The 26,901-nt window shown below is 41.0% G+C and overlaps 2 protein-coding genes across 7 annotated transcripts in view; both read right to left on the bottom strand.

Annotated features, from left to right (window-relative positions):
- Positions 1-7,574, bottom strand: part of raph1b (Ras association (RalGDS/AF-6) and pleckstrin homology domains 1b) — a 32,202-nt gene extending 24,628 nt beyond the window's left edge. For 3 of the 5 annotated variants that reach the window (XM_077616375.1, XM_077616374.1, XM_077616371.1), the window contains exon 1: positions 7,524-7,574. The gene's annotated coding sequence lies outside the window, so the exon portion shown is untranslated. The other 2 variants (XM_077616373.1, XM_077616372.1) reach the window with 2 other exon arrangements.
- Positions 7,575-8,237: 663 nt separating this feature from the next.
- Positions 8,238-11,836, bottom strand: fastkd2 (FAST kinase domains 2). Of its 2 annotated transcripts, none has more exons than XR_013304659.1 (6): positions 10,933-11,836; positions 10,753-10,856; positions 10,579-10,687; positions 10,374-10,493; positions 9,223-9,366; positions 8,238-8,340 (listed from the first exon to the last, which is right to left on the bottom strand). XR_013304659.1 is itself a non-coding variant. In XM_077617570.1 (6 exons), exons 1-5 carry the CDS (start codon positions 11,500-11,502, stop codon positions 9,242-9,244), a joined length of 1,032 nt encoding a protein of 343 aa, XP_077473696.1. In that variant the 5' UTR covers positions 11,503-11,835; the 3' UTR covers positions 8,238-8,340; positions 9,223-9,241. The 2 variants fall into 2 exon arrangements, 1 of the variants encoding a protein (XP_077473696.1); XM_077617570.1 differs by having other exon boundaries at positions 10,370-10,493; positions 10,933-11,835.
- Between the last annotated feature and the right edge of the window lie 15,065 nt (positions 11,837-26,901).

Raw genomic sequence — 26,901 nt, forward strand, 5'->3', positions numbered from 1 at the left:
GCCTCCCATACAGATCACTTCCTGTTGTTCTTTGGGTCACTCAACAGGAAGTGACTCAAAATCCACAGGAAGTGCCCTGTACTTGCCCTAAAATGAAAAGAAAGACTAGTTATGAAGCCCCTAAACCATTTCTATTCCTTCACGGACATTCCCGGGTCACTTCCTGTTGAGTGACCAAAAGCCAACAGGAAGTAACCCGGGAATGTCGGTGAAGGATTAAGAAGTGACTCAAAATCAACAGGAAATCACATGTAATTGCCCTAAAATGAAAAGGAAGACAAGCTATAAAGTCCCTAAACCTTCTCATACAAATCACTTCCTGTTGGTTTTGGGTCACTCAACAGGAAGTGACCTGGGAATGTCCCTGAAGTTCAATGTCTCATTGTGCCCTGCAATACGACTGGCCATCGAGTCAGGGAGTCCCCCACCTGGTGCCCGAAATTAGCTGGGATAGGCTCCGGCACCACCGCGACCTTTGTGAGAAGAAGCGGCTCGGGAAATGCAAGCAAATTCATCAGGCAATAAATGAAACAAATCCACTGGTTACAAAATAGCATTGGAGTCTGTCACCCTGCGGCGACCTTTCCACCAGCCGCAAGTGCAACTTATGGCCCCCGGCGAGGAGGGGCGGGGCTTAGGGGAGAAAAGTCAGCTGCTCCCGAGTAAAGGGAAGCCCCTCCGCCCCCCCCTCGTGGCCTCAGCTGTTCTTTACTTTTATTTCTGCACGCCGACTGTTCAGTTCTTAATGACCGGTCGTCTCCTCGTGCAGCTCAATTTTTTTTGCACGGGGTGCTCATGACGTCAATCGGCAACATACGATTGGGAGCCAATGAGTTCATAAGGAACCTCAAAATGCCCCAAAAAACAACAGGAAGTCCCCTTAAAATGATCCAAAATCAATCGGAAGTCCCCTTAAAATGCCCCAGAGCCAACAGGAAGTCAACTTAAAATGCCCCAAAGCCAACAGGAAGTTCCCTTAAAATGCCCCCAAAACCAACAGGAAGTTCCCTCAAAATGCCCCAAAAAACAACTGGAAGTTCCCTTAAAATGCCCCAAAATTAACAGGAAGTCAACTTGAAATGCACCAAAGCCAGCAGGAAGTTCCCTTAAAATGCCCCCAAAACCAACAGGAAGTCACTATAAAATGCCCCAAAAACCAACAGGAAGTTTCCTTAAAATGCCCCACAATCAACAGGAAGTCAACTTAAAATGCCCAGAAAAACAACAGGAAGTCCCATTAAATTACCCCACAATCAACAGGAAGTCACCTAAAAATGCCTCAAATCCAACAGGAAGTTCCCTTAAAATGGCCCACAATCAACAGGAAATCCCATCAAAATGCCCAAGAAACCAACAGGAAGTCCCCTTAAAATGCCTCAAAACCAACAGGAAGTCCCCTTAAAATGCCCCAGAAACCAACAGGAAATCCCCTTAAAATGCCCAGGAACCAACAGGAAGTCCCCTTAAAGTGCCCCCAAACAAACAGGAAGTCCCCTCAAAATCCCCCCAAAACCATCAGAAGTCCTTTTAAAATGCCCCAAAATCAACAGGAAGTCCCCTTAAAATGCCCCAAAAAAAACAACACCGGGAAAGTCCCTCAAAATCAACAGCAAATGATCCAAAATTGACAGGAAGTGACATGCAACTACCCTAAAATGACACAAAAGTAATACGAAATTAACTCATATCAAAAAATAGATGTCTAGATGTCCAATTTCCTTGAACTCCTCTTGGATGTTCATCTTTCAATGCCATTGACAGTGTTCATTCACAACAACAAACACCAATCAAACAGAGTCAGACACCCCCGCGCACGTTTGACACCCGTCACGGCGTAATACAACTCTGGCGAGCAGGTGCGGCGGCGGCGGTGGCGACACATGGCAGGCCGGCGCAGCTGCGGGGCAAGACAGTTGCTGCAGTCACAACAACACCGAACAAAGAGAGCGCCTTGTGAGAACCCCCCCCCCGCCCCAAAAGGGCCTTTAAAGGTCATATAAGGTCAAAACAAAATGAAAACATTCTTGGATTGGGCCAAGGTAAAGACAGGGTAACAATATGGCCGCCACAGCTCCCTTTGTTCCCAACTAATTTGATTAGGTGGGCCGGTGAACGAGTGGTTAGCGCCTCCGCTTCACAGTTATGAGGTCGAGGGTTTGATCCCACTGTGTAAAGTTTGCATGTTTTACCTGAGCTTGCGTGGGATTTTTCTGGGTACTCCTAGATCCCAAAAAGATGCATGCTAGGCTAACTGTATGCTAAATTGTCCCTAGCTTAGAGTGATCAGTTGTTTGTCTCATTATGCCCTGTGATTGGCTGGCCACCAATTCAGGGTGCCCACCCTCTCCGGAGTCAGCTGGGGTAGGCTCCAGCACCCCCCGTGACCCTTGTGAGGATAAGCGGTTTCCTCCCCATCCCAAAAACATACACGCTAAGCTAACTATGCTAAATTGTTCCGAGCTAGGAGTGTTTTGTTGTTTTTCTCCTTGTGCCTTTTGATTGGCTGGTGTTCTGGGATAGGCTCCGGCACCCCCCTCGACCCTTGTGAGGATAAACAATTCAGAAAACGAATGACTGAATTGTTCAAAATATTTACACTTTTTCCTTTTTTCAATCCAAATCAAATCCGACCTTTCACTTTTTTTTGCTTTTTAATTAAAAGTAAAATATGAAATGAAATATTGAAAATTTGACTCCATTTGCAGGGAAAATGACAATAAATTAAAAGTAAAACACAAACAATTATTTGCTATTTACAGGCTAAATAAGTGAATTTGGTCTCATTTGAATGAGTAGTATGCACTCCAGTCCAGTAGGTGGCAGTAGGTAGCTCACTGTTGCTAACAATGTGCCATTCATCAAAAAACGGAGATGCTACCTTGTGACCACATCTAGCTACAAAAAAAGTATCGTTAAATTGCACATAATTCACTTTAGTTTAGTTATGGTCCCACCAAAATAAAATAAAATTAAAATTAGGAATGGCTTTTAAGACTTTAAAAAAGTCAGAAAAAGGCAAAAGAGTGTTTAGCGAGGGCGCAGGTGCGTCCTTGTCCGCTTGCGCCACACAAACATTAGATGCGCTCATTTCCTGCCGTGGCAGGAAGTGGAAAAGAAGACGATGATGTCATAGGAAAAGAGAAAGAAGGGAAGGCCAAAAATCCCAATGGAGGTCTTTGGCCGATCCCAACGAGCGGCCTACTCTGATTGGTCCTTCACGACGGTCTGGTCGCCATTACGAGGAGGCCATCTCCCCTCCCCTCCCCTCCCCGATGATCATAACACACACAAACACACACACATGGTGTCAATTATGAAATAATGCTGCGTCAGGAATGTTCCCACGGTGGCTCGCCATCCCTCCCCGTCCCGTGGGCCAAAGACCCCGTCCCGTTTTAACCCCAAAATGGCGGAATTGAACCGTGTCTACGTGTTAGTCCAACACATACAAAAGCATTGGAGCAATACACAAACACACACACACACAAACACACACACACACACGAGTAGATAAAATATTATGAGCGAGAGAGCAACTAAAAATGGCGAGAGGGGGGCGGGGCTTTATAACAATGAAAAAAATTACTTGAACTACAAATTTGTGTATTGGCGAGTACTTGAACGAGAAGTGTGTACTGCGGTGTACTTGTACTACAATTGTGTGTGTACTTGTACTACAAGTGTGTATACTTGAAATACACAAGTGTGTACTGGTGTGTACTTGAACTACTTGTATGTGTACTAGTGTACTCGTACTAAAAGTGTGTGTACTGGTGTGCACTTGTACTATAAGTGTGTTTATATGTACTACAAGTGTGTTTACTGCCAAGTACTTGAAATACAAGTGTGTACTCAAATACAAAGGCGTGTCACTGTCATGTGTACTTATACTACAAGTGTGTGTACTGGTGTGTACTTGTACTACAAGTGTGTGTACTTTTACTACAAGTGCGTGCACCGGCGATTACTTGAAATACAAGTGTGTACTGGTGTGTACTCATACTACAAAGGCGTGTACTGGTGTGTACTTGAACTACAAGTGTGTGTATTGGCCATTACTTGAATTATAAATGCGTGTACTGGTGTGTACTTGAACTACAAATATGTGTACTGGCGAGGACTTCAACTATAAGTGTGTACTGCTGTACACTTGTACTACAAGTGTGTTTACTTGTACTATAAGTGTGAGTGCCGGTGTGTACTCGAACTACATGTACGTGTACTAGTGTACTCGTACTACAAGTGTGTGTACTCAAACTACAAATGCATGTCACTGTCATGTGTACTCGCACGACACGTGTACAGGTGTGTACTTGTACTACATGTGTGTGTACCTTTACTACAAGTGTGTGTACTGGCGGGTACTTGAAGTACAAGTGTGTAATGGTGTGTACTCGTACTACAAATGTGTGTCACTGTCATGTGTACTCGTACTACAAGTGTGTACTTTTACTACATGTGTGTGTACTTTTACTACAATTGTGTGTACTGGCGGGTACTTGAAGTACAAGTGTGTAATGGTGGGTACTCGTTCTACAAATGTGTGTCACTGTCATGTGTACTCGTACTACAAGTGTGTACTTGTGTACATGAACTACAAATATGTGTACTGGTGAGTACTTCAACTATATGTGTTTACAGCTGTACTACAAATGTTGCACATTACTTGTACTATAAGTGTGAGTACTGGTGTGTACTCATACTACAAATGTCATGTGTACTCATGAGAAGTGTGTGCACTGTTGTGTACTTGTACTACAAGTGCGTGTACTGGCGGGTACTTGAAATACAATTGTGTACTGGTGTGGCAATTGTGGGTCAACGGCGAGCGAGACTCGGCGTCCCGTGCGTCCCGCGTCCCCATTGGCTGCCCTCCTTGTGTCCCATCCCATCATTCGGGAAACGGGAGCGGTCGCGTGACAGTTTAGTAGTTTGTCACCGGAGAATTTTCACGATTGGTCACGTCCTTTTAAAATGGAATCATTCCTATTATTTCATGTATTCCTCTCAAACGTGGATTGGACACAAAATGGCCGCGCGTGTGAACGGTTGCAGATAGGGCAAAGTGACATAAGTTTTGGGTCATTTAAAAATAAAAGGATAATATTTGCAATTATTGATATTGTAATTAAAAGAAAAATACTGTGGATGAAAATAGTGCGATAATATACAGTTATAAATTCATAAAACTGTCATAGAAAGAGAATTTCATATTCTGTTTTTTAACCTTTATTTAACCACATAGGTTAAATAAAATCAAATAAAACACAAGTAACACTGTTGTTGTTTTTTCCTATGTTTTTTTTAAACTTCTATTTTACTAGATAGGTTAAAAATATTTTAAAAACAGGTGTACACACTTTTTTATCATATTTAGTTTTTAACTTTTATGTAAATAGGTTAAATAAAATAAAATTAAAATTAAAAAAACAGAAGTACACAATGTTGTTTTTTTCATATATTTTTTTTATTATTTATTTAACCAGACAGGTTAAATAAAATATACATTTTTTAAAAGAAAAATAGAAGTACACACTTGTTTTTTTCATATTTTTTAAACATTTATTTAACCAATAAAAATTAAAAAAAAAACAGAAGTACACTGTTTTTTTCATATTTTGTTTTTTTTTAAACATTTATTTGACCAAATAGGTTAAACAAAATTAAAAAAAAACAGTGCACATTGTTGTTATTTTCATATTTTTTTAAATTATTTATTTAAACATATAGATTAAATAAAAAAATTTAAAAAACAGTAATACATTTTTTTTTCATATTTAACTCAATAGGCTTTAAACGGGTCCAGGCGTCCAATCCGTGTAACTTTCCATCACCCCGAAATCAAACTAGATTGGACGTCTCGGCCCGTCAATGGCGGCAAAAAGGCTAAAAAGACGCATGAGTTGACAAAAAAAAATTGGCCAAAAGTAACGGCGAGCATTTCTAAGGCGGGAGCGAATTTTTTAGGTCGGCGACTTTTGCTTTTGTTTGCCAAGTCTACAAAAAGCCGCCGCCAAAGGTCAGCAAAATGTTAGCGGGGCAGGTCGGCGTTGAGAGAATGTTGACTTTTGGAATTTGGGGAAAACTCCCTGAAAAAAACGATGAATTTTGATATATTACGATTAGGAAATTAAGCCTGAACATTTATTTATATATATTTTTCAAATTGGATTGGACGCCTATCCCCGTCAATGGGAGCGAAATAAGATCACTTTCTGTGGCAGTTAATGAGTTAAAATAAGAAATAATAAAACTATCCATCAAGATAATACAATAAATTATAGCTAAAAAGCACATTTGATCATTTTTATATTTCATTTTGACACTATACAAAGGGAGTATAGTGGTACCTCTACTTACGAAATGTATTATTCCATGTTTTGCGTAAGTAGAGGCATATGTTACATTCAATTAGCATGATTCGTCAAATGTAGCACTAGCTCCTGCAACACATTTTCTTACTACTAGACGTCCAATCTACTTCAAGAGGGGATGACATTAAATAAACAAACACGCATTCAGCCTCTGCCAGCCCTCCCACTCCAAGTAAATTGGACGCCTCGCACTGTCAACGAGTCACGAAACAAAATGAATTCAATTAGTTCGCCAATGCGTTTATCCCCAAAGACGTCCAATCCACGTGACAAAGGTTCAATCGCTGCCAACCCTCCCACTCCAAGTCAATTCGACCGTTAACGATGAGTTAAACCGTGTCTGACCAAACCGCGATAGCAACTACTTAACATTCGAGTAATGGAATATTCCAAAATGGGAGGAAAATATCTTCCAAATAATGTATTTATAGGAAAAAAACTATCAGTACAATAACGTAATCGTCGATTTAAATCGCTTCAACCCTACTTAATACCCCCACAACACAGTTTAAAGGTTCGCTAGCTTTTGAATGGATGCTAACATGATACATCCCCTCTCCCAGCGGGTGACGTCAACAACCCGTCGGGATTAAAACTGGGAACAATTGACGTCTACACTATTTACACACAAAAAACAGCATTTCTTTCACAACTCACCCCATTTTGTTCACAACTCACCCCTAAAAATGTTCAAAAGAAGGAATTTCCGTCACGTAGAAGGCGAAAAAAAGCATCTATCGGCCACGAAGACACGCTGACGGCCTCCCTTAGCCCAGCTCAGCCCACCGTCCAGGGTGGAGACGACAACTGGGCTACCGAACCTTCATCACAACCCTTTTTTTAACTCATAAAACCACAAAAAAAGCCCCCTTCCCCCTAAAAAAAAAAATCAATAACCGTCCCCCATACTCCTAGGCTGCTCGCACATCCATTTTTTTTAAGGCCGGAAGAACCACAGATGCTTCTTTCGGGATGAGAATACCGTCCCCACCCCCCTATTTTTAAAGAAATGGATTGACCCACCGCGTCTGGCGCGAATAAAATAACAGTTTTCCCCCCAAAATGAGGGCGTTGCGGAACAATGAAGGAAAAGTTGGAAAGGATATTACAAGACATACACGTCGGCGTAAGGGAATGAAAAGAACTTACGGCGTAATGGGGGTCCTGGGTGGGGGGGAAAAGATGCGTTAGGGTTCTTGGAAAAGGAACTCCTTTTTCCCCCACGAAGATAGATAGAAAGGAACTAGTTGAAAGTATCCGTCTTGTTCATGTTTTGGGGTGGAATCCAGTACGCATGTATCCCATTCTTCTCGCTGACCGCGGAGGGGACACGCCGCGAGGCTCCGTCGTTTCCTGTCCAACCCAGAAAGCTGTGGTGCGTTTATGGACTGCGAGAAAATCGGACGGAAAAGTGTCGCATAAGGAATAGCGGTTAACGGTGGATCAAATGTGCGTTTTTATATCTGTGGTACGGATAAAATTGTGAAAAAAATGAATTTAAGGTCAATGTGTTTTTATATTGGGGTATTTTAATGGCTTTATAGAGCAAGTGACTTTTTTTAACGGAAGATTAACACCATTGAAGGGGGAAAAAGTCAGAAATGTTGAGATAATTCAAAATGACATATTTATGTACAAATTAATGAAAGAAGGGAATAAACGTCAACTTTATTGTATTTTGTGTGTTTTTATGTTTTATTTGTGATTTGTGACGTTTGGCAGCGCCGCTACTAGTTTACATGGAAAACGCGGTGCTGCTATCTAGCGGTGAAGATATGTACTACGTGTAAAATTTCACTAATAAAAAAAAAATGTTTTTTTTTCTTCCTAATTTTGTAGATACCATTAATAAGGAGAAAGTCGGAAGGTCGTAAGAAGTCCTTTATTGACGACAAACCTGAGGGTCACGGGGGTGCTGGAGGATTTGCGAAGATTTCTCTTCAAACGTCACTTCCTGTTTGGGTATCTGGGGAGGGATTGGATTGGATTGGATTGGATAACTTTATTCATCCCGTATTCGGGAAATTTCGTTGTTCCAGTGGCAAGAGGGTGAGGATGCAGGAATAGGAAAGGCATTTTAGACATAATAGATAGGTAATAAGTAGGTCAAGAAATAAATACATGAATAAATATATAATTAAATAAGCGTGTTGCTTAGGACATATATACATACATACATACACATAAATGTACATGCATGCATACGGTAGGTCTTAACACCCAGCCATTTTTTTGTTAAAGAGCCTGACAGCTGATGGGAGGAAGGATCTGCGGAAGCGCTCCTTCCTGCAATGAGGGTGCCGCAGTCTATTGCTAAAGGAGCTTCGGAGGGACTCCACAGACTCATGCAGGGGGTGGGAGGTGCTATCCATGATGGACATCATCCTGCTCAGCATCCTCCGCTCTCCCACTTCCTCCACAGAGTCCAAAGGACAGCCCAGAACAGAGCTGGCCCTCCTGACCGGAGCGGGATGAAATTATTTATTTATTTATGTACAAATTGCTTTTGTCGTGGCTCACGAGCTCATTGCGGTTTTATTCCAAGGCCTATACGACTGACAAAGGCAAAGCTTTATGGACAAAAAGTGTTTTTCGTAACTTGAAAATTTGGTAAGTAGAAGTGTACTTTATATGTAAATTCTCTCATTGGTTCCACGGTCCTCACACAACTACCAGTTAAACCCTTAAAAATGGGTCAAAGTGTCCCAATTTTGTATGAAATATGTTAGATACACACAAAAATAAGAGAAAATTATAAGGAAATGATTTATTAATGTCTTAAAATAAATAGAGCATATGAAAATATACCCTGCGCCACTGAAATATCTTTTTAAAATGGCGACCGTACCTCCCTTTGCGTCCATTGGTCAACCAACGGCGGAAGCCTTGCGATCCGAGACGGCCCTCATCAGCGCTAGGTTTTTGTAGCGTAGCTCCCGACACGCCGCCGCGACTTTTAGGAGTCTGCTGAGCGGAATTTCGGCCATGTTTTCTGCACGCCAGCGCAAAAAGCTCGGTCAGTATTTGTTTACATTAGGGGTGTCCAAACTAAGGCTTGCGACCCAGTTTTTCCTTGCCCGAGGCGAATTAATAAAAATAAAATTGAATAAGGCCATTCAAAGAATCTTAAGTTCAGCCTTGCTTATGTTGTGCTTCTCAACATCACCACTAGATGGAGCCAGGTATCTTAAGTGTCTTTCAATTAGCTCGGTGTACAAAATTGTTCCAATTAAAACAATGTAGTAAACGTCAGTTTTTTTTTGTTTTAGATAAATACCGTATGTACTCGCATATAAGCCGCCTCTGCGTATAAGCCGTACGCTTATAATTGCCTTAAAATGGTTGAATTTGACAATTTCTCACGTATAAGCCGCCCCACAGGCACAATTTTAAGGGTGTGGCTTATATGAGGGAAATGGTCAAATTCAATCATTTAGGCACAATTTTAAGGGTGCGGTTTATACGAGGGAGTTTGTCAAATTTAATCATTTTAGGCTCAATTTTAAGGGTGCGGCTTATGAGGTAAATTATAAAATTCAATCATTTAGGCTCAATTTTAAGGGTGTGGCTTATACGGGGGAAATGGTCAGATTCAATCATTATAGGCACAAATTTAAGGGTGCGGCTTATACGAGGGAAATTGACAAATTCGATCATTTTAGGCACAATTTTAAGGATGCGGCTTATACGAGGGAAATTGTCAAATGTAATAATTTTAGGCTCAATTTTAAGGGTGCGGTTTATACGAGGGAATTTGTCAAATTTAATCACTAGGCACAATTTTAAGGGTGCAGCTTATACGGGGAAATTGTCAAATTCAATCATTTTAGGCACAATTTTAAGGGTGAGGCTTATACGCACGGGCGGCTTATATGTGAGTAAATGTGGTACATAAAAAAAGGAATGAAAGTGTGAGGAATCCAAGTTAGCCCTGGGACATCAAAAGTTTGGACACCCCTGGATGAAGTCAATGAGGTCGAAACAGCGGATCCTACCCACAATTCTTTGGCTGCAAATATCCAGCAAGGGTCGAGAACTGAACCCCATCTTGGCCATGGTGATGATCAGGTACTGCGCGTTGGAAACGTCGAACCGCTCCGTCATCTGGAAGGCCTTTCGCTGAAAATTCAATTGGTTTCGGTTTATTTTGGGGGGGGAAACGAGGTTACGGTCTTGGTTTCTGTTAGTCCAAAGTTCTACGTACCTCAAGTTTCCGTTTGAGGTCCAGCGGCATATCTTCACCCAGGACTCGAATCGCGGTCTGGAGACCCGAGACGCTCTCCATCTTCGGAAGACGCGCCTCCATGAGCAGCCTGGATGGAACACCGAAAGTAAAATCAGGGGAACCAACTTTGAGTTAGCTTTAGCTCAAGCGGACCTCAATCCACGTCGTAGCGCGTCGACGTTAGCCGTGTTGTCCAAGCGTTCCAAACACGAGGCCAAAATGGACAAACTCTTCTCATCAAAGTCGTTCAACCTCTCCTGCGGGTGAAGGTTGAGAACCCATTGGAGCTCAAAAACGGGGAAAATAAACCAAAAATAGCATCATAAGCCCTACCTGGCAGGTGCGGAGATACATCTGGACGACACGGCTCTTCTCCGGCACCCCCAGGTGCACCATAGACAGGAGCGAGTAGGTCACGTCTTCATTCTGCATGGCTCCCAAGCTGGTCATGGCGTTTTGGAGAAGTAATTCGAACCCGGGGTGCTTTAACATCAACCTGAGCTCACGTTGACGCTGCTCCTCGGACGCCATTTTGGCGCTGGTCCACATCCTAGTGAGACAGTTGCTGATTTCCCCAGGCGATGGCGGTTGTCTTTGACTGAGTTCAAGAACATCTGAAGGGGAACCACACTCTTCCAAGAGTTCATAATAAAGATGTTCCCCCTTTTCCGGGTCTGAGGAACCTTCCTCCAGGGAGAAATCTGATTCATTTAGCTCCAAAGTTCCCAAACTAGAGTCCTGCCATTGGAACCGCACTGGTCTATTTAAACTAGCTAGCTCACTAGCTAGCCTAGTATAGCCAACGCGTATAAAATGATGCCTGGAGGACCGTGAAATGTCCGAAAATGTCTTCCACGAATTGACATATAAGCGTAACGAGCGCCTCATGACCTTCCATGACATTATTTTAAACTATAAGACGAAAATTAATACGTTTTAGCCTTCAAATCGTGACTTGAATTAGCGTAAGTGAAGGAACTTCCGGTAAATCGTCGCTTTTTTTGCTGCGTCACAAGTAGCCGGTGTGTAATGTCATTTGTTTAAAGAAATGCGTCTAGAAAGGAGAGAATAAACGGTTAATTTTGGTTTATTTTTGTCTTACGTTCTCTCGCGCTGGCCGGGTCTGACGTGTGCGTCGCTTTAAAATGTCCGTCTGGCAACAATAACCAATTTTAAATATAAAATAGTACTATTTTAATACAATCGATATAGCTATAGGACGGCTAGCTAGTTAGACCGCTAGCAAGCGAGAGTGGAAAAAAAACCTAGATCACATTCATAAGACGAGTTTTCAGATTCGCACTGTACAAAGAGCAATGACGTCGTCACCGGTCGGCCATTTTGGGTCAGACAGCGCGTTCTTTAAAGGGGCGCTGCTTTTTATATCGATATTCAAACGGTTTGGTTTCCAATAAACTGAAGGGATGTTGTCATTCGACTGCATATTTAGTAACTAAGTTATTATCTACGTGGGATATGGTGTTAAAAGATGAGCTAACCGTTTAAAGTGCGTCTCCAGATGCATTTGTTTTGGCATATTTTGCCCCAAAGTGAATTAAAAACAAACATAAATCCAGACCAGAAGTGTCCAAAGTTTTTTTTCTATCATAGCCACTTTCGTCAAAAGATGATTCGACATATTTGTTACTCACGACGACATATTTGTTCATTTCGTCCCTTCCAGACAAAACGAATTGGACGGGTGGTGACGTCAATGGCAGCCAATCAGATCAATAAGTGCCTTATAAATGATTAAAAGCATTTCAAATCACGTGGCGACTTGCAGACATGGAAACTTACAAAGTGATAAAAACGAACCGTATTCTTTTGTGACCACTGGAGGGCAGCATACATCTTAAAGTCATTACTATATTATTCACTAGAAGAAACTACCCGATTCACAATTAAAACTACTACTATTTTTATACATTTTAATTTTTACTTTACTTTTTACTTTCATTTTTTAAAACTACTTAAAAATGAGTGCAAAATAGCTCATTTTTAATTTTTTAAATTTACCAATTATACTTTTGTGTGGTAGTGGAGCTTTATTTTGGTACAAATTGTTCCTTTTTTACCAAATAAAGAAGACAAAGTAACAGACATAAAAACAACTTATAACAGTAATATTTTAAAATAATAATAATGATAATACATACATCAACAGCAAGAAACTAATGAACAAGGAAACGCCCCAATAAAAGATGATCTGAAATTTACAGGAAGTGACCTGAGTCACTTCCTGTAAATTTGAGATCATCATCACTACTATCTATCTAAAAAAAACCACATAGATCATATTTATAAGACGAGTAAGTAGCCTAAAATGACAAGGAAGTGACTCAAAAAAACAACTTATGACTTGAAAATCCGTCATGTTTTGAGTTTGAACGTGGTTTGGCAGGCCGGCGTCAGAAAACGGTAGAAAACGTCAGGAAACGTCGCACTGATGCTTCCACGGAAAGTCTCCAAAGGGAATTTCCAAGCGGGCATGACTACTGCTGCCATTTTGGCACGCGGCCGCCAGCTCGTAGTTTCCGCTGGCTTGTGCGTGCGTGCGTGCGGCGAAAAAAACAACTGGCGTTGCTGACCTACAAACAGTGGAGAAATGTCAACGTGACCTACTGAGAGCAAAAACTCAAATCATCGCGCTTCCTCCTCTTTTATCATTTATTGACTTTTATCTTAATATTGCGTTCAAAACACATTGCAATTCACGATGAGTCGGTTTGTCCGGTGATACTATTACTATTATCATCATTATTATTATTATGATTATTATTAATATGATTATTATAAATAAGATTATTATCAATATAATTATTATTAATATGATTATTATTAATATGATTATTATAAATATGATTATTATTACTATGCTTATTATTAATAATACGATTATTATTAATATGATTATTAATATGATTATTATTAATAATATGATTATTATTAATAATATGATTATTATTATTAATATGATTATTATAAATATGATCATTATAAATATGATTATTATTAATATGATTATTATTATGATTGTCAATATGATTATTATGATGATGATTATTATTATGATAATTATTATAATTATGATTATGATTGTGATTATGATTGTGATTATGATTGTGATTATGATGGTGATTATGATTGTGATTATGATTGTGATTATGATTGTGATTATGATTGTGATTATGATTATTATTAATATTATTATTATAATTATGATTGTGATTATGAGTGTGATTATGATTATTATGATTATCATTGTTATTATTAGTAGTATTAGTATTATTAGCATTATTATTATTAGAATTATTATTATTAGAATTATTATTATTATTTGAATTATTATTATTAGGTTAAAGTGTCCAATCAATTCTGTAATTAATCACCGTTAATCTCAAGCGATTAATCACACAATATACCCACATTTTCACACATTTTCTCGCATATAAGCCGTATTTGTAACTTTAAAAAATATGACTGAATTAAGGGTACGTACGGCTTATATGCACACAAGACTTGCTATACTATTTTTTACCAGTAGATGTCGGCAAAGTGACATTAGCTATTTGTTGGTCATTTTCAGTTTTGCAGTAAGAAAACAACCATTACTGGATGAATTCATTTCTTATGATATTGACCCTAATAATGTCCTTTTGAGTCATACAATATTTTAAAAATATGTAACTAAATATAATAGATGTTTTAAAAATGTAACCCAGTTGTACTCCCTATTAAAACCATGAATATGGAGGGGAAAATTATAAATTAGGGGCCGGCTTATACGCGAGAAATTGTCCAATTCAACCATTTTAAGGCCATTTTAAGGGTGTGGCTTATACGCGGGAAAATCAAGTACGTCTGGCTGTTCTTGTAGCGAATCAAAATCCGTCTGAATCAATTTTTTTGTGTGTTTTCGGTGGAAATAAACAATAGCTTGCCGCACTTCCACTCCCATCCACTAGTGAGCAGCACCCACATAGATGCAATAGGGTGCTTTTTTCTTTTTTTTCGAAATAATACACAAAAAATGGCCATCATATCGTTTGGCAAAGAAGAGTTGAGCGTCTCCGATTTTCAAATATATATATAATATATATAATAAGGAGAGGAAGTCCATTTATATGAAATAAAAACTAAGCTACTGGGCTTTCATCTGATGTTTTTTTCTTTTTTTCTTCCTTGCAAAATCTGTTCACGTTTAGCGAAATTGAAAAAAAAAGGAGGTCACGGGCCGCAACGAGGCCGGCGTAGAAAAAACAACGACGTATCGCTGAGCTAGCCGTTTTTCCTTTTTGGCTTTTTTTCTGGTGTGCGAGTAGAAACGCGACCCCAGCGACTTGACGTGGAAGGCCATTTACGGCGCGCGTGTGCACGTGCACACGCTAGCAGACTTTTGCCATATGTGGAAGAAGTTTTACGGACCCCTCGCCTTGGTGTATTTGACGCTTACTGTTGATTTGGAGGGATTTATAAGCACTCCCTGTTGATTTGGGGTGTTTAGAAGTCACTTCCTGTTCATTTGGGGGGCATTTTTAGGTTGCTTGCAGTTGATTTGGGGGATTTCTAGGTCACTTCCTGTTGATTTGGGGGATTTACAGGAACTTCCTGTTAAATTGGGGGATTTACAGGTCACTTTCGGTTGATTTAGGGCATTTAAAGGTCGCTTCCTTTTGATTTTGGGGCATTTACAGGTCACTTCCTGTTGATTTGGGGGATTTCTAGGTCACTTTCTGTTGATTTAGGGCATTTAGAGGTTGCTTCCTTTTGATTTTGGGGCATTTACAGGTTACTTCCTGTTGATTTGGGGGATTTCTAGGTCACTTCCTGTTGATTTTGGGGATTCACGCATTTACAGGCACTTCCTGTTAAATTGGGGCATTTACAGGTCACTTCCTGTTGATTTGGGGGCATTTACAGGCACTTCCTGTTGATTTTGGAGCATGTACAGGTCACTTCCTGTTGATTTGGGGGATTTCTAGGTGACTTCCTGTTGATTTTGGGGATTTACGCATTTACAGGCACTTCCTGTTAAATTGGGGGATTTACAGGTCACTTCCTGTTGATTTGGGGGCATTTACAGGCACTTCCTGTTAAATTGGGGGATTTACAGGTCACTTCCTGTTGATTTGGGGGATTTCTAGGTCACTTTCTGTTGATTTAGGGCATTTAGAGGTTGCTTCCTTTTGATTTTGGGGCATTTACAGGTTACTTCCTGTTGATTTGGGGGATTTCTAGGTCACTTCCTGTTGATTTTGGGGATTCACGCATTTACAGGCACTTCCTGTTAAATTGGGGCATTTACAGGTCACTTCCTGTTGATTTGGGGGCATTTACAGGCACTTCCTGTTGATTTTGGAGCATGTACAGGTCACTTCCTGTTGATTTGGGGGATTTCTAGGTGACTTCCTGTTGATTTTGGGGATTTACGCATTTACAGGCACTTCCTGTTAAATTGGGGGATTTACAGGTCACTTCCTGTTGATTTGGGGGCATTTACAGGCACTTCCTGTTAAATTGGGGGATTTACAGGTCACTTCCTGTTGATTTGGGGCATTTACAGGTCGCTTCCTTTTGATTTTGGGGCATTTACGGGCACTTCCTGTTAAATTGGGGGATTTGCAGCTCGCTTCCTTTTGATTTGGGGCATTTTACAGATTATTTCCTGTTGATTTTGGGATGTTTTCAGGCACTTCCAGTTGATTTGGGCTCATTTACAGGCACTTCCTATTGATTTGGGGTATTTACAGATCACTTCCTGTTGATTTTGGGGAATTTACAGGCACTTTCTGTTGATTTGGGGCATTCAAAGGTCACTTCCTGTTGAATTTGGGCATTTTTTTAGGTCATTTCCTGTTGTTTTTGGATGTTTTCAGGCATTTCCTGTTCATTTTGGGGCATTTACAGGCCCTTCCTGTTAATCTTGGCGGTTTCTAGGTCACTTCCTGTTGATTTGGGGGTATAGCGAATTTAACTGATGAGAAAACACTAGCAAATAATATCCAACAAAACCAAATGTAAAAAAATTGACCCCATATTTGATGTTGACCTGATTTCCAGGCATGGAAATGCACTCCGGCGGGGCAAAAGCGTCCATGAAAAATACTTTCAAGATTTGAAAAGCGAAAAGGAACGCTACACGTGCCGCATTCCAAATCTGGAGCGAGTCAACTCATCCCAAATCGGCCGTCATTTTGGATCTAGGTCACCTTTCAACGTCAGACAATGGATTGCTGACACGCTGACTGACCTCTTTACATCCAAACAAATGAAATATGCTCACTCGCTGGCCCCGCCCCCAAAATAGGAAAATCATCTTACTTTTCCCCCAATTTAGTTTAATTCAACAGTTTAATAGAATTGGACAACTATTATTGTCAATGGCAGTTATTAAGTTCATTTTGGGTCAAATCCTTGCCGTTTTTGGGTACTTCCTGTACATTTTACACCATTTCCTTTTGATTTCAAGGGGATTTCTGAGCTGCTTTCTGTTCATTGGTCGCCTTTTGTTGATTTTTTAATCATTTATGGGTTACTTCCTGTTGATTTGGGGGAATTTTCGGGTTACTTCCTGTTGATTTGGGGGATATTTCAGGTTACTTCCTGTTGATTTGGGGGCATTTCCAGGTTACTTCCTGTTTGGGGCATTTTCAGGGTACTTCCTGTTGGGTTTGGGGAATTTCCAGGTTACTTCTTGTGGGTTTGGGGCATTTTCGGGGTACTTCCTGTTGGGTTTGGGGCATTTTTGGGTTACTTCCTGTTGGGTTTGGGGAATTTCCAGGTTACTTCCTGTGGGTTTGGGGCATTAACGGGTTACTTCCTGTTGGGTTTGGGGCATTTTCAGGGTACTTCCTGTTGGTTTTGGGGCATTTCCGGGTTACTTCCTGTTGATTTGGGGGCATTTCCAGGTTACTTTCTGTGGGTTTGGGGCATTTTTGGGGTACTTCCTGTTGGTTTTGGCGAATTTCCAGTTGGGGGCATTTCCAGGTTACTTCCTGTGGGTTTGGAGCATTTTTGGGTTACTTCCTGTGGGTTTGGGGCATTTTCGGGGTACTTCCTGTTGGGTTTGGGGAATTTCCAGGTTACTTCCTGTGGGTTTGGGGCATCTTCGGGTTACTTCCTGTTGATTTGGGGAATTTCCAGGTTACTTCCTGTGGGTTTGGTTTATTTTCGGGTTACTTCCTGTGGGTTTGGGGCCTTTTCGGTGTACTTCCTGTTGGTTTTGGGGAATTTCCGGGTTACTTCCTGTGTGTTTGGGACATGTTTGGGCTACTTCCGGTTGGTTTTAGCGAATTTCCAGGTAGGCTGGGATAGGCTCCTGCACCCCCCGCGACTGTTGTGAGAATAAGCCGAACAAAATATCAATAAACGGAAAAAAAACATTATAATAGGGTGACCCTACTTAGCGATTTTTGAATTATGGCGGCCATGTTTGGTCTCCATTAACCGCGATACTCGAGGGATTACTGTACTCATTTCAAGTTGAAAACCCGCATTTTTTCCACGTTGCTTATTTTCTGGGTGGGGTAGATGACCTTGACGTGTCCTTCACTTCCTGCCTTTCAAGTGCGCACCACCCCACAAAAACAACCAGTTCTCCGATCCCCCTGTCCAATTTGTCCTTTACCCCGGCTGGCCGGCGTGCTCGGGGGTCCCCACGGAGAAGAAGCTCCTCCCCCTTTTCTCCCTCTTCCTGTGGTTTTATGGCCTACTTTCATCCGGCTGGGAATCTCTGGCAGAAGCCACAAGGGGGCGGAGCTTCCATGCCGGACCGGATGCCCCCAAAAAACAGCAATTTGACACACGCAATCCGCCCGTTAAATCCTCCATTGACAACAGTGGGCGTCCAAATCCGTCACCCTTTGAAAATAAAATAAAAACATATTTAATGACCGTATTGGCCCGAATATAAGACAGTGATTTTTACTCTGAAAAAAACGAAATTATTATTATTTTTAAATATGACAGAAAAGTTGGTGGTCTTAAATTCGGGATGGAGACGTTATACTCATTCACAACGCTAGATGGCGCCAGATTTCTTTCAAGTGAAGGTTTAATCACTGATGGTTTAATCAGGGATTGGAATTTTGTTGTTTTATTACAGTAGATTAATTTGGTGAATTTAAATTTGAAAAAGCAGAAGCTATTCATTTACATGAATATTATTAGTTTACATATTTATCGTATTTTCTTAAATATACGCCGTATTGGTCGCTAAAAAAATGAATCAAGGTTACGGCTTATATGCGCACAAATTAGACTTGATGGAATGCTAAAAAAATGCTAAAAAAAAACGCTAAAAAACGCTAAATAAAACGCTAAAGAAAATATTTTTGGACGTTTATGAATACAATTTGAGAAAAAAATACCCTAATTTGCGATGATTTTTTCTTAAAAATTTCCCTTCAAAATAAGACATTTGTAAAATGCTAAAAAACGCTAAATAAAACGCTAAAGAAAATATTTTTGGACGAATATGAATAAAATTTGAGAAAAAATGCCCTAATTTGCGATGATTTTTTTCTTAAAATTTTCCCTTCAAAATAAGACAAAATTGAGCAATTTTAAGGCAATTTGCAGGGCGGCTTATATGCCAGAAAATACGGTAAATGTTCAGCAGATATACAGACCATTTTTGCGGCTAAATAACATGCTTTTTCGCTCAAATATATTGTTTTAATCATTATTTTCAGATGTACTGATATTATTTTTGTATATAAAAAATGAATATGGTGTTCAAAAAATCTTTTTTTCAAACATGAGTGACTTGATTTCCCTGAAATTAGGGCAGATTTTTTCGCACTTCCCATTTGCATCATCATCCATTGTCGGCCACTTCCTGTCCCGCCCAATTTTCGACTTATGACATTGTATGATATCGTACTGACGTTGAAGGAAACCACCAACCCTGCCCGGTAACAGTAAAGAGTACAGTAAAAGCAGGAAGTTGACGCTCCCTATTTCCTGTCTCACGCCGACTGAAAATTTTCCTCCAATTGCTGTACTGAAGCTATTTTAATTCGTCAACCATTTTGGATTTAAAAACGACGTAATTGGTCGCCGTGGATGGCGATAGACGTCCAATCCAATTTTGATTGGGGGCTGGCAGCAATTGAATGATTTTTATTTATATTTTATTTTTTGATAGACTGGACGTCTGTCGCTGTCATTGGCAGAAAAAGATTATTGCTTTATGCCGGCCTTCCTAGTTTAAAATGATTTGATGTCTTTAAGTGTCATTGGGGGTGAATGAGTTAAAAAGGGCTTTGGATATTGTTAAAAGTAGTGGTACCTCTACTTACGAAATTCATTCATTCCAGAAATTTCGTAAGTAGAGGCATATTATGCATTGACCGAGTTGTAAGAAGTACAGTACCACTGTTACGTATATATTATCCTTTTTAGTACTTTTTTTGTCACTGTGTGAACTCAATCAACAGGAAGTGACCCGTAAATGCCCCAAAGTCAACAGGAAGTGACCCGTAAATGCCCCATAGTCAACAGGAAGTGATCTTAATGCCCCCAAATCAACAGGAAGTGGCCTATAATGCCCCAAATAAACAAGAAGCGACCTTTAAATGCCTTAATTTAACAAGAAGTGCCCGTAAATCCCCCAAATCAACAGGAAGTGACTCATAAATACCCCAAACTAAACAGGAAGTGACCGGTGAATGCCCCAAAATCAACAAGAATTGAAAATTGAATTGATCGTAAGTAGAGGCATATTATGCATTGACCAAAATGTAAGTAGAAGTACCACTGTGACATATATATTATCCTTTTTAGTACTTTTTTGTCAGTGTGAACTCAATCAACAGGAAGTGACCCATAAGTGCCCCAAAGTCAACAGGAAGTGACCCATAAATGCCCCCAAATCAAAAGGAAGCAAACTCTAAATGCCCTAATTTAACAGGAAGTGCCTGTAAATCCCCCAAATCAACAGGAAGTGACCCATAAATGCCCCCAAATCAAAAGGAAGCAAACTCTAAATGCCCTAATTTAATAAGAAGTGCCTGTAAATCCCCCAAATCAATAGGAAGTGACCCATAAATGCCCCAAAATCAACAGGAAGTTACCAGTGAATGCCCCAAAATCAACAGGAAGTGACCCATAAATGCCCCAAAATCAAGAGGAAGTGACCCATAAATGCCCCCAAATCAACAGGAAGTGACCGATGAATGCCCCAAAATCAACAAGCATTAACATTATATCAATAGGAAGTGACCTGTAAATGGCCCAAAATCAACAGGAAGCGACCTCTAAATGCCCCAATTTAACAGAAAGTGCCCGTAAATCCCCCAAATCAACAGGAAGTGACCCATAAATGCCCCCAAATCAACAGGAAGTTGCCCATAAATGCCCCAAAATCAACAGGAAGTGACCCATAAATGCCCCCAAATCAACAGGAAGTGACCGATGAATGCCCCAAAATCAACAAGAATTGACATTATATCAATAGGAAGTGACCTGTAAATGGCCCAAAATCAACAGGAAGTGACCCATGAATGCCCCAAAATCGAAAAGAAGCGACCTCTAAATGCCCCAATTTAACAGGAAGTGCCCGTAAATCCCCAAAATCAACAGGAAGTGACCCATAAATACCCCAAAACATTTTTAGTGGCAGTTCAGTGAGTGAGTGGTTAGGAGTTTACATGTTCTTGTGGGTTTTCTCTGGGTACTCCTCTTTCCTCACACACCAAAAACATGCATGCTAGGCTAATCGGATGCTAAATGACCCCTGGCTAATAAGGGATTGGTTGTTTTTCCCACTGTAACCTGCGATTGGTTGGCCACCGATTCATGGTGTCCCCTGCCTGTCAACTGGCATAGACTCCAGCACCCCCCGCGACCCTTGTGAGGATAAGCGATTCAGAAAATGAATAAATAAAGACATTTTTAATTAAAAGTGGGTCAAATGCATTGTGAAATTGAATTGACTGGGCATTTTTGTTGTTATATTCCTCCATTTCCCAAGCAAATGGCATTTTCATCACGGCAAAAACGCGGGTGTTGGGCCTGCTGCGCTCGTCAGCAAACTCCGGTTCCCCCGCGGGAGCAAATCTTGAGATCCCATCAGGTTTCCGACCCGTCAACGTGGGCGGAAGGAAGGACGCCACGCGCTGGGAGAGGCCCGGTTCAAAAAAACCGACCTTCCCTCGCGTTGCTTTTTGGCCTGATTGGAAAGTCATCAGAGGGCGGCTGTATAAAAAAAAACCACGTTTTGACAAGTTCCACCAGCTTGTTATGACTCTAGCAGTCACGTTCTACCCACTCATTCACCAGCAGCCCTTAGGTAGAGTCCCAGGAAAAACACTTAAGCCACGCCCCCTTTTTCCAGCTTTATTTAACTCTTTCTTGCTAAGCGTCCAATCACGCTACTCCATTTTGCTGTTCATTAAAATGAGTTTCATTTTAATTGAACTTGGAGTGTAACCTAGCATGCTAGCCTGCATGCTAACCATCTAACACCAGTGTATTTGACCAACATTTAGCTCGCTAAAGCTACTGATTAGGGCAGCATGCTAATCATTTAACAACGGTGTATTTTACTGATGTTTAGACCCCAAAACAACCCAATTATTAACCACACGTCATTGGTCAAATCAGTCTTGAGCCAAATATTCCGATTAAAACCACACAATAGAATACTTTCAGTGTCATTAGCTAAAGCCTCGTCCCATGCCATTGATTATGGCATCTAGCCTGCATGCTAACCATCTAAAAACGTATATTCTACCGACGTTTAGCCCCCAAAACAACCCAATATATTAACCACGCGTCATTTTTCACTTGCTAAAACCAGTTTTAATCAAAATATTCCGATTAAAACCACACAATAGAACACTTTCGTTCATGCTAGCTAAAGCCTCAATTGATTAGGGCATCTATCCCGCATGCTAATCCTCAAAAAAACGTATATTTTACCGACGTTTAGCCCCCAAAACAACCCAATATATTAACCACGCGTCATTTTTCACTTGCTAAAACCAGTTTTAATCAAAATATTCCGATTAAAACCACAAAATAGAACACTTTGGTCGATGCTAGCTAAAGCCTCCATTGATTACAACAGCTAGTTCGCATACTAACCATCTAAAATCGTATATTTTACCAACTTTTACCCCCAAAACAACCCAATATATTAACCACACGTCATTTGTCACTTGCTAAAATAAGTTTTGAGCAAAATATTCCGAATAAAACCACACAATAGAACACTTTAGCTGATGCTAGCTAAAGCCGCCATTGATTACAACAGCTAGCTCGCATGCTAACCATCTAAAAACGTGTATTTTACCGACGTTTAGCCCCCAAAACAACCCAATATATTACCCACACGTCATTTGTCACTTGCGCAAATCAGTTTTAATCAAAATATTCTGATTAAAACCACATAATAAAACACTTTCACCGATGCTAGCTAAAGCATCGCCCCATGTCATTGATTAAGGCAGCTAGCCCGCATGCTAACCATCCAAAAACCTATATTTTACCGACTTTTAAACCCCAAAACAACCCAAAATATTAACCACAAGTCATTTGTCACTTGCTAAAATCAGTTTTAATCAAAATATTCAAATTAAAACCACACAATAGAACACTTTCGGCGATGCTAGCTAAAGCCTCAATTGATTACGACAGCTAGCCTGCATGCTAATCACCTAAAAAGGTACATTTTACTGACATTTAGCCCTCAAAACAACCCAATATATTAACCACACGTTATTAGTCACTTGCTCAATCAGTATATCCTCAAATATAGCATTTATTTTTAATTTTTCAAGCAAACCACGATCCAATAATTCCAAAACTCAAGGGGTCAACTCAAAAACCGCCTTGGGATTTGGACTCCGGATCCAAAATGGAGTTCTAAAGAGCTCAAAGAAACGTGCGCTCTTTTGGGGCCCCTTCCGAGAAACGACAGCGCGTGCGTGGGAGGGCGCTTAAGCAGACAAATGGACAATGTCAAGAGACGCTAACCGTAAGCGGCTACACATGTCGGCAAACGCGGGGTCAAAATAAAAGAGCCGGCGGAATTTTGCGGGACGGAATGAGAATTGCGTCCAAGAAGATTCAAACAACTTTCTGGCACGCAGTAAATATTAAACCTATTAAGTAAATATTAAACATAAAGTAAACAGAATCATCCTAAAAGTTCACCACAGTGTTTATAATTCCCTTCTTTGATGTTCTTGTCGGACAGAATTTTGCTCTTGAGGCCAAAAAAATGGACAAAAATCGACGCCGATCGATCCATGAATGTCCCAAAAAACAACAACAACAGGAAGTGACCCAAAGTGAAAAGAAAGTGAGCTTAATTCCCCAAAAAGTTGCTCATAAATGCTAAAAAACAACAAAAGCAAACTCAAATCAACAGGGTGGGGTCTAAAGTCAACCGGAAGTGACGCTAAATCAACAGGAAGTGACCCAAAATGAAAAGAAAGTGACCTTTGTTCCCCAAAAAGTTGCCCATAAATGCTAAAAAACAACAAAAGCAGACTCAAATCAACAGAGTGGGGTCTGAAGTCAACAGGAAGTGACGCTAAATCAACAGGAAGTGACCCAAAATGAAAAGAAAGTGATCTTAGTTCAGAAAATGGCCCATAAATGCTAAAAAACAACAAAAGCAAACTCAAATCAAAAAGGTGGGGTCTAAAGTCAGCAGGAAGTGACTCTAAATCAACAGGATGTGACCCAATTATGCCCCAAAATCAAAGGGGCTGGCCTCAAATCAATAGGAAGAGTAAAATAAACAGGAAGTGACCCAAAATGAAAAGAAAGTGACCTTAATTCCCCAGAAAATGGCATATAAATGCTAAAAAAACCAACAACAAACAAACTCAAATGAACAGGGTGGTGTCTAGAGTCAAGAGGAAGTGACGCTAAATCAACAGGAAGTGACCTCAAATCAACAGGAAGTGACCTAACACAACAGGAAGCAAGCCTTAAATACCCTAAAAACAACACGCAGCGAGCCGGCTTTGATGAAAAGTGTCCTCAAGCAGCATAAAATGACCTCAAAATTAACAAAATATATTTTAAAACACCAGGAAGTGACCTCAAATCAACAGGAAGTGACCTAACGCAACAGGAAGTGAGCCTTAAACACCCTAAAAACAACACGCAGCGAGTCGGCTTTGATGACGTGTCCTCAAGCAACTTAAAACAACCTCAAAATGAAAAAAAAGCGACTTTAAATGACCAGGAAGTGACCTAACGCAACAGGAAGTGAGCCTTAAACACCCTAAAAACAACACGCAGCGAGTCGGCTTTGATGAAGTGTCCTCAAGCAACATAAAACAACCTCAAAATGAACAAAAAGCGACTTTAAATGACCAGGAAGTGACCTCAAATCAACAGGAAGTGACCTAACGCAACAGGAAGTGAGTCTTAAACACCCTAAAAACAACACGCAGCGAGTCGGCTTTGATGAAGTGTCCTCAAGCAACTTAAAACAACCTCAAAATGAACAAAAAGCGACTTTAAATGACCAGGAAGTGACCTCAAATCAACAGGAAATGGCCCAAAACCCCCACCAAATCACCAGCAACGAACCCAAACCCCATCCACCACCTGCCATACCACAGCCCACCATTCCTGACACGCTAATTCGTCTTAATAGCCCGATTTGACGACCTTGAGCGTGAAAGTGCGGAACATCGTGCGTATTTTCGTGTTTGTCCAGGTGCGCGCCACAAAGTGGGCCGTCGTCGCCAGCGGGGGCGCCGGCGGCGTTTACGTCCGTCTTTTCTTCCTAAGATAACACGAAAAACACAATTAACCCCCCGCCGAAAGACGGGGAGGCCTTCCCGTCGCTCGCCGTCCATGTTGACGTTGGCCGGCGCCGATTTTTGCCCGAAATTCAAGGACGCCGGCGGCTTCACCTTACCCTCGTCGGCCATGTTTGGCGTGCGCCCCCCGCCCCGTATCCCGCTTTCCTGGTAACGTACTGTAAAATAAACGGCGGGCGGCGAGAAAGAAAACAAGCGCGTGTCAACCTTCGAAAGATTCCAACTCGATAGTCGTTGTGGACGGCTATAGACGTCCAATTCATTCCAGATGGTCATTTTTCAATCAACAGGAAGTGACCCAAAAATGCCCAAAGATCAGCAGTTACCCAAATATGCGCTGTTGATCCAAAATGGCCCCTGAAGGCTGAAAAATGTACTGAAAGTGATTTTATTGTCAACAATTGGTCAAGAGGACACCCAGAATTTCCCCAAATGCAACAGGAAGTGACCCAGAATTTCCCCCAAAGTGAACAGGAAGTTGTAATAAAAGAATATTTGTCAAAATCAACAGGAACAGGATGTCATCCACAATTGTCCGAAAAGTAACCCAAAGCAACAGGAGGTGACATAGAACTACCTCAAAATGATCAGAAAGTGACCTGAAATGAACAGGAAGTGACCTGAAATGAACAGGAAGTGACCTCAAATCAACAGGAAGTGACCCCAAATCCCCACCAAATCAAAAGGAATGAACCTGAACCTACCCACCAGTGCCATACGAGCCTGCCATTTCTGACTTGCTTCCTGTCGTTATCGGGTCACTGAACAGGAAGTGACCTCAAATCAACAGGAAGTGACCTCAAATCAACAGGAAATGACCCAAAATCCCCAACAAATTAAGAGGAATAAACCCGAACCTTACCCAACACTGCCATTCGAGTCTGCGATTTCTGACTGGCTTCCTTTCGACATTGGGTCACTGAACAGGAAGTGACCTCAAATCAACAGGAAATTACCCCAAATCCCCACCAAATCAACAGAAAATGACCCAAAATCCCCACCAAATCAACAAGAATGAACCCGAACCTTACCTACCACTTGCCATTTCTGACTCACTTCCTGTCAACATTGGGTCACTGAACAGGAAGTGACCTCAAATCAACAGGAAATGACCCCAAATCCCCACCAAATCAACAGGAATGAACCCAAACCTTACCCACCACCTGCCATTTCTGACTTGCTTCCTGTCGACAGTGGGTCACTGAACAGGAAGTGATCTCAAATCAACAGGAAGTGACCGGGAAGACTGGCTGCGATTGGTCTGGCTGGACGGTGCCCCATCTACCCACTTGTTGATTCCTCATTTTCAAGGTGGGACACCATTTTATAACGCTACATGCAAACCTTTCGATAAGCTCCGACACCCCTGGCAGTCAACGAGTTAAGTGAATTTTTTAGCTACCACAAAACAGGCCAACTGAGTTGATGTGGAAAGCCGGCACGTTTGGCGGATTCTTGACTGGCGGCGAGGAAGACATTTTTTTTTTTAGTCGCTAATTGCAACCAC

Source organism: Stigmatopora argus, chromosome 1, assembly GCF_051989625.1.
Source record: "Stigmatopora argus isolate UIUO_Sarg chromosome 1, RoL_Sarg_1.0, whole genome shotgun sequence".
NCBI classification, from domain to species: domain Eukaryota; kingdom Metazoa; phylum Chordata; class Actinopteri; order Syngnathiformes; family Syngnathidae; genus Stigmatopora; species Stigmatopora argus.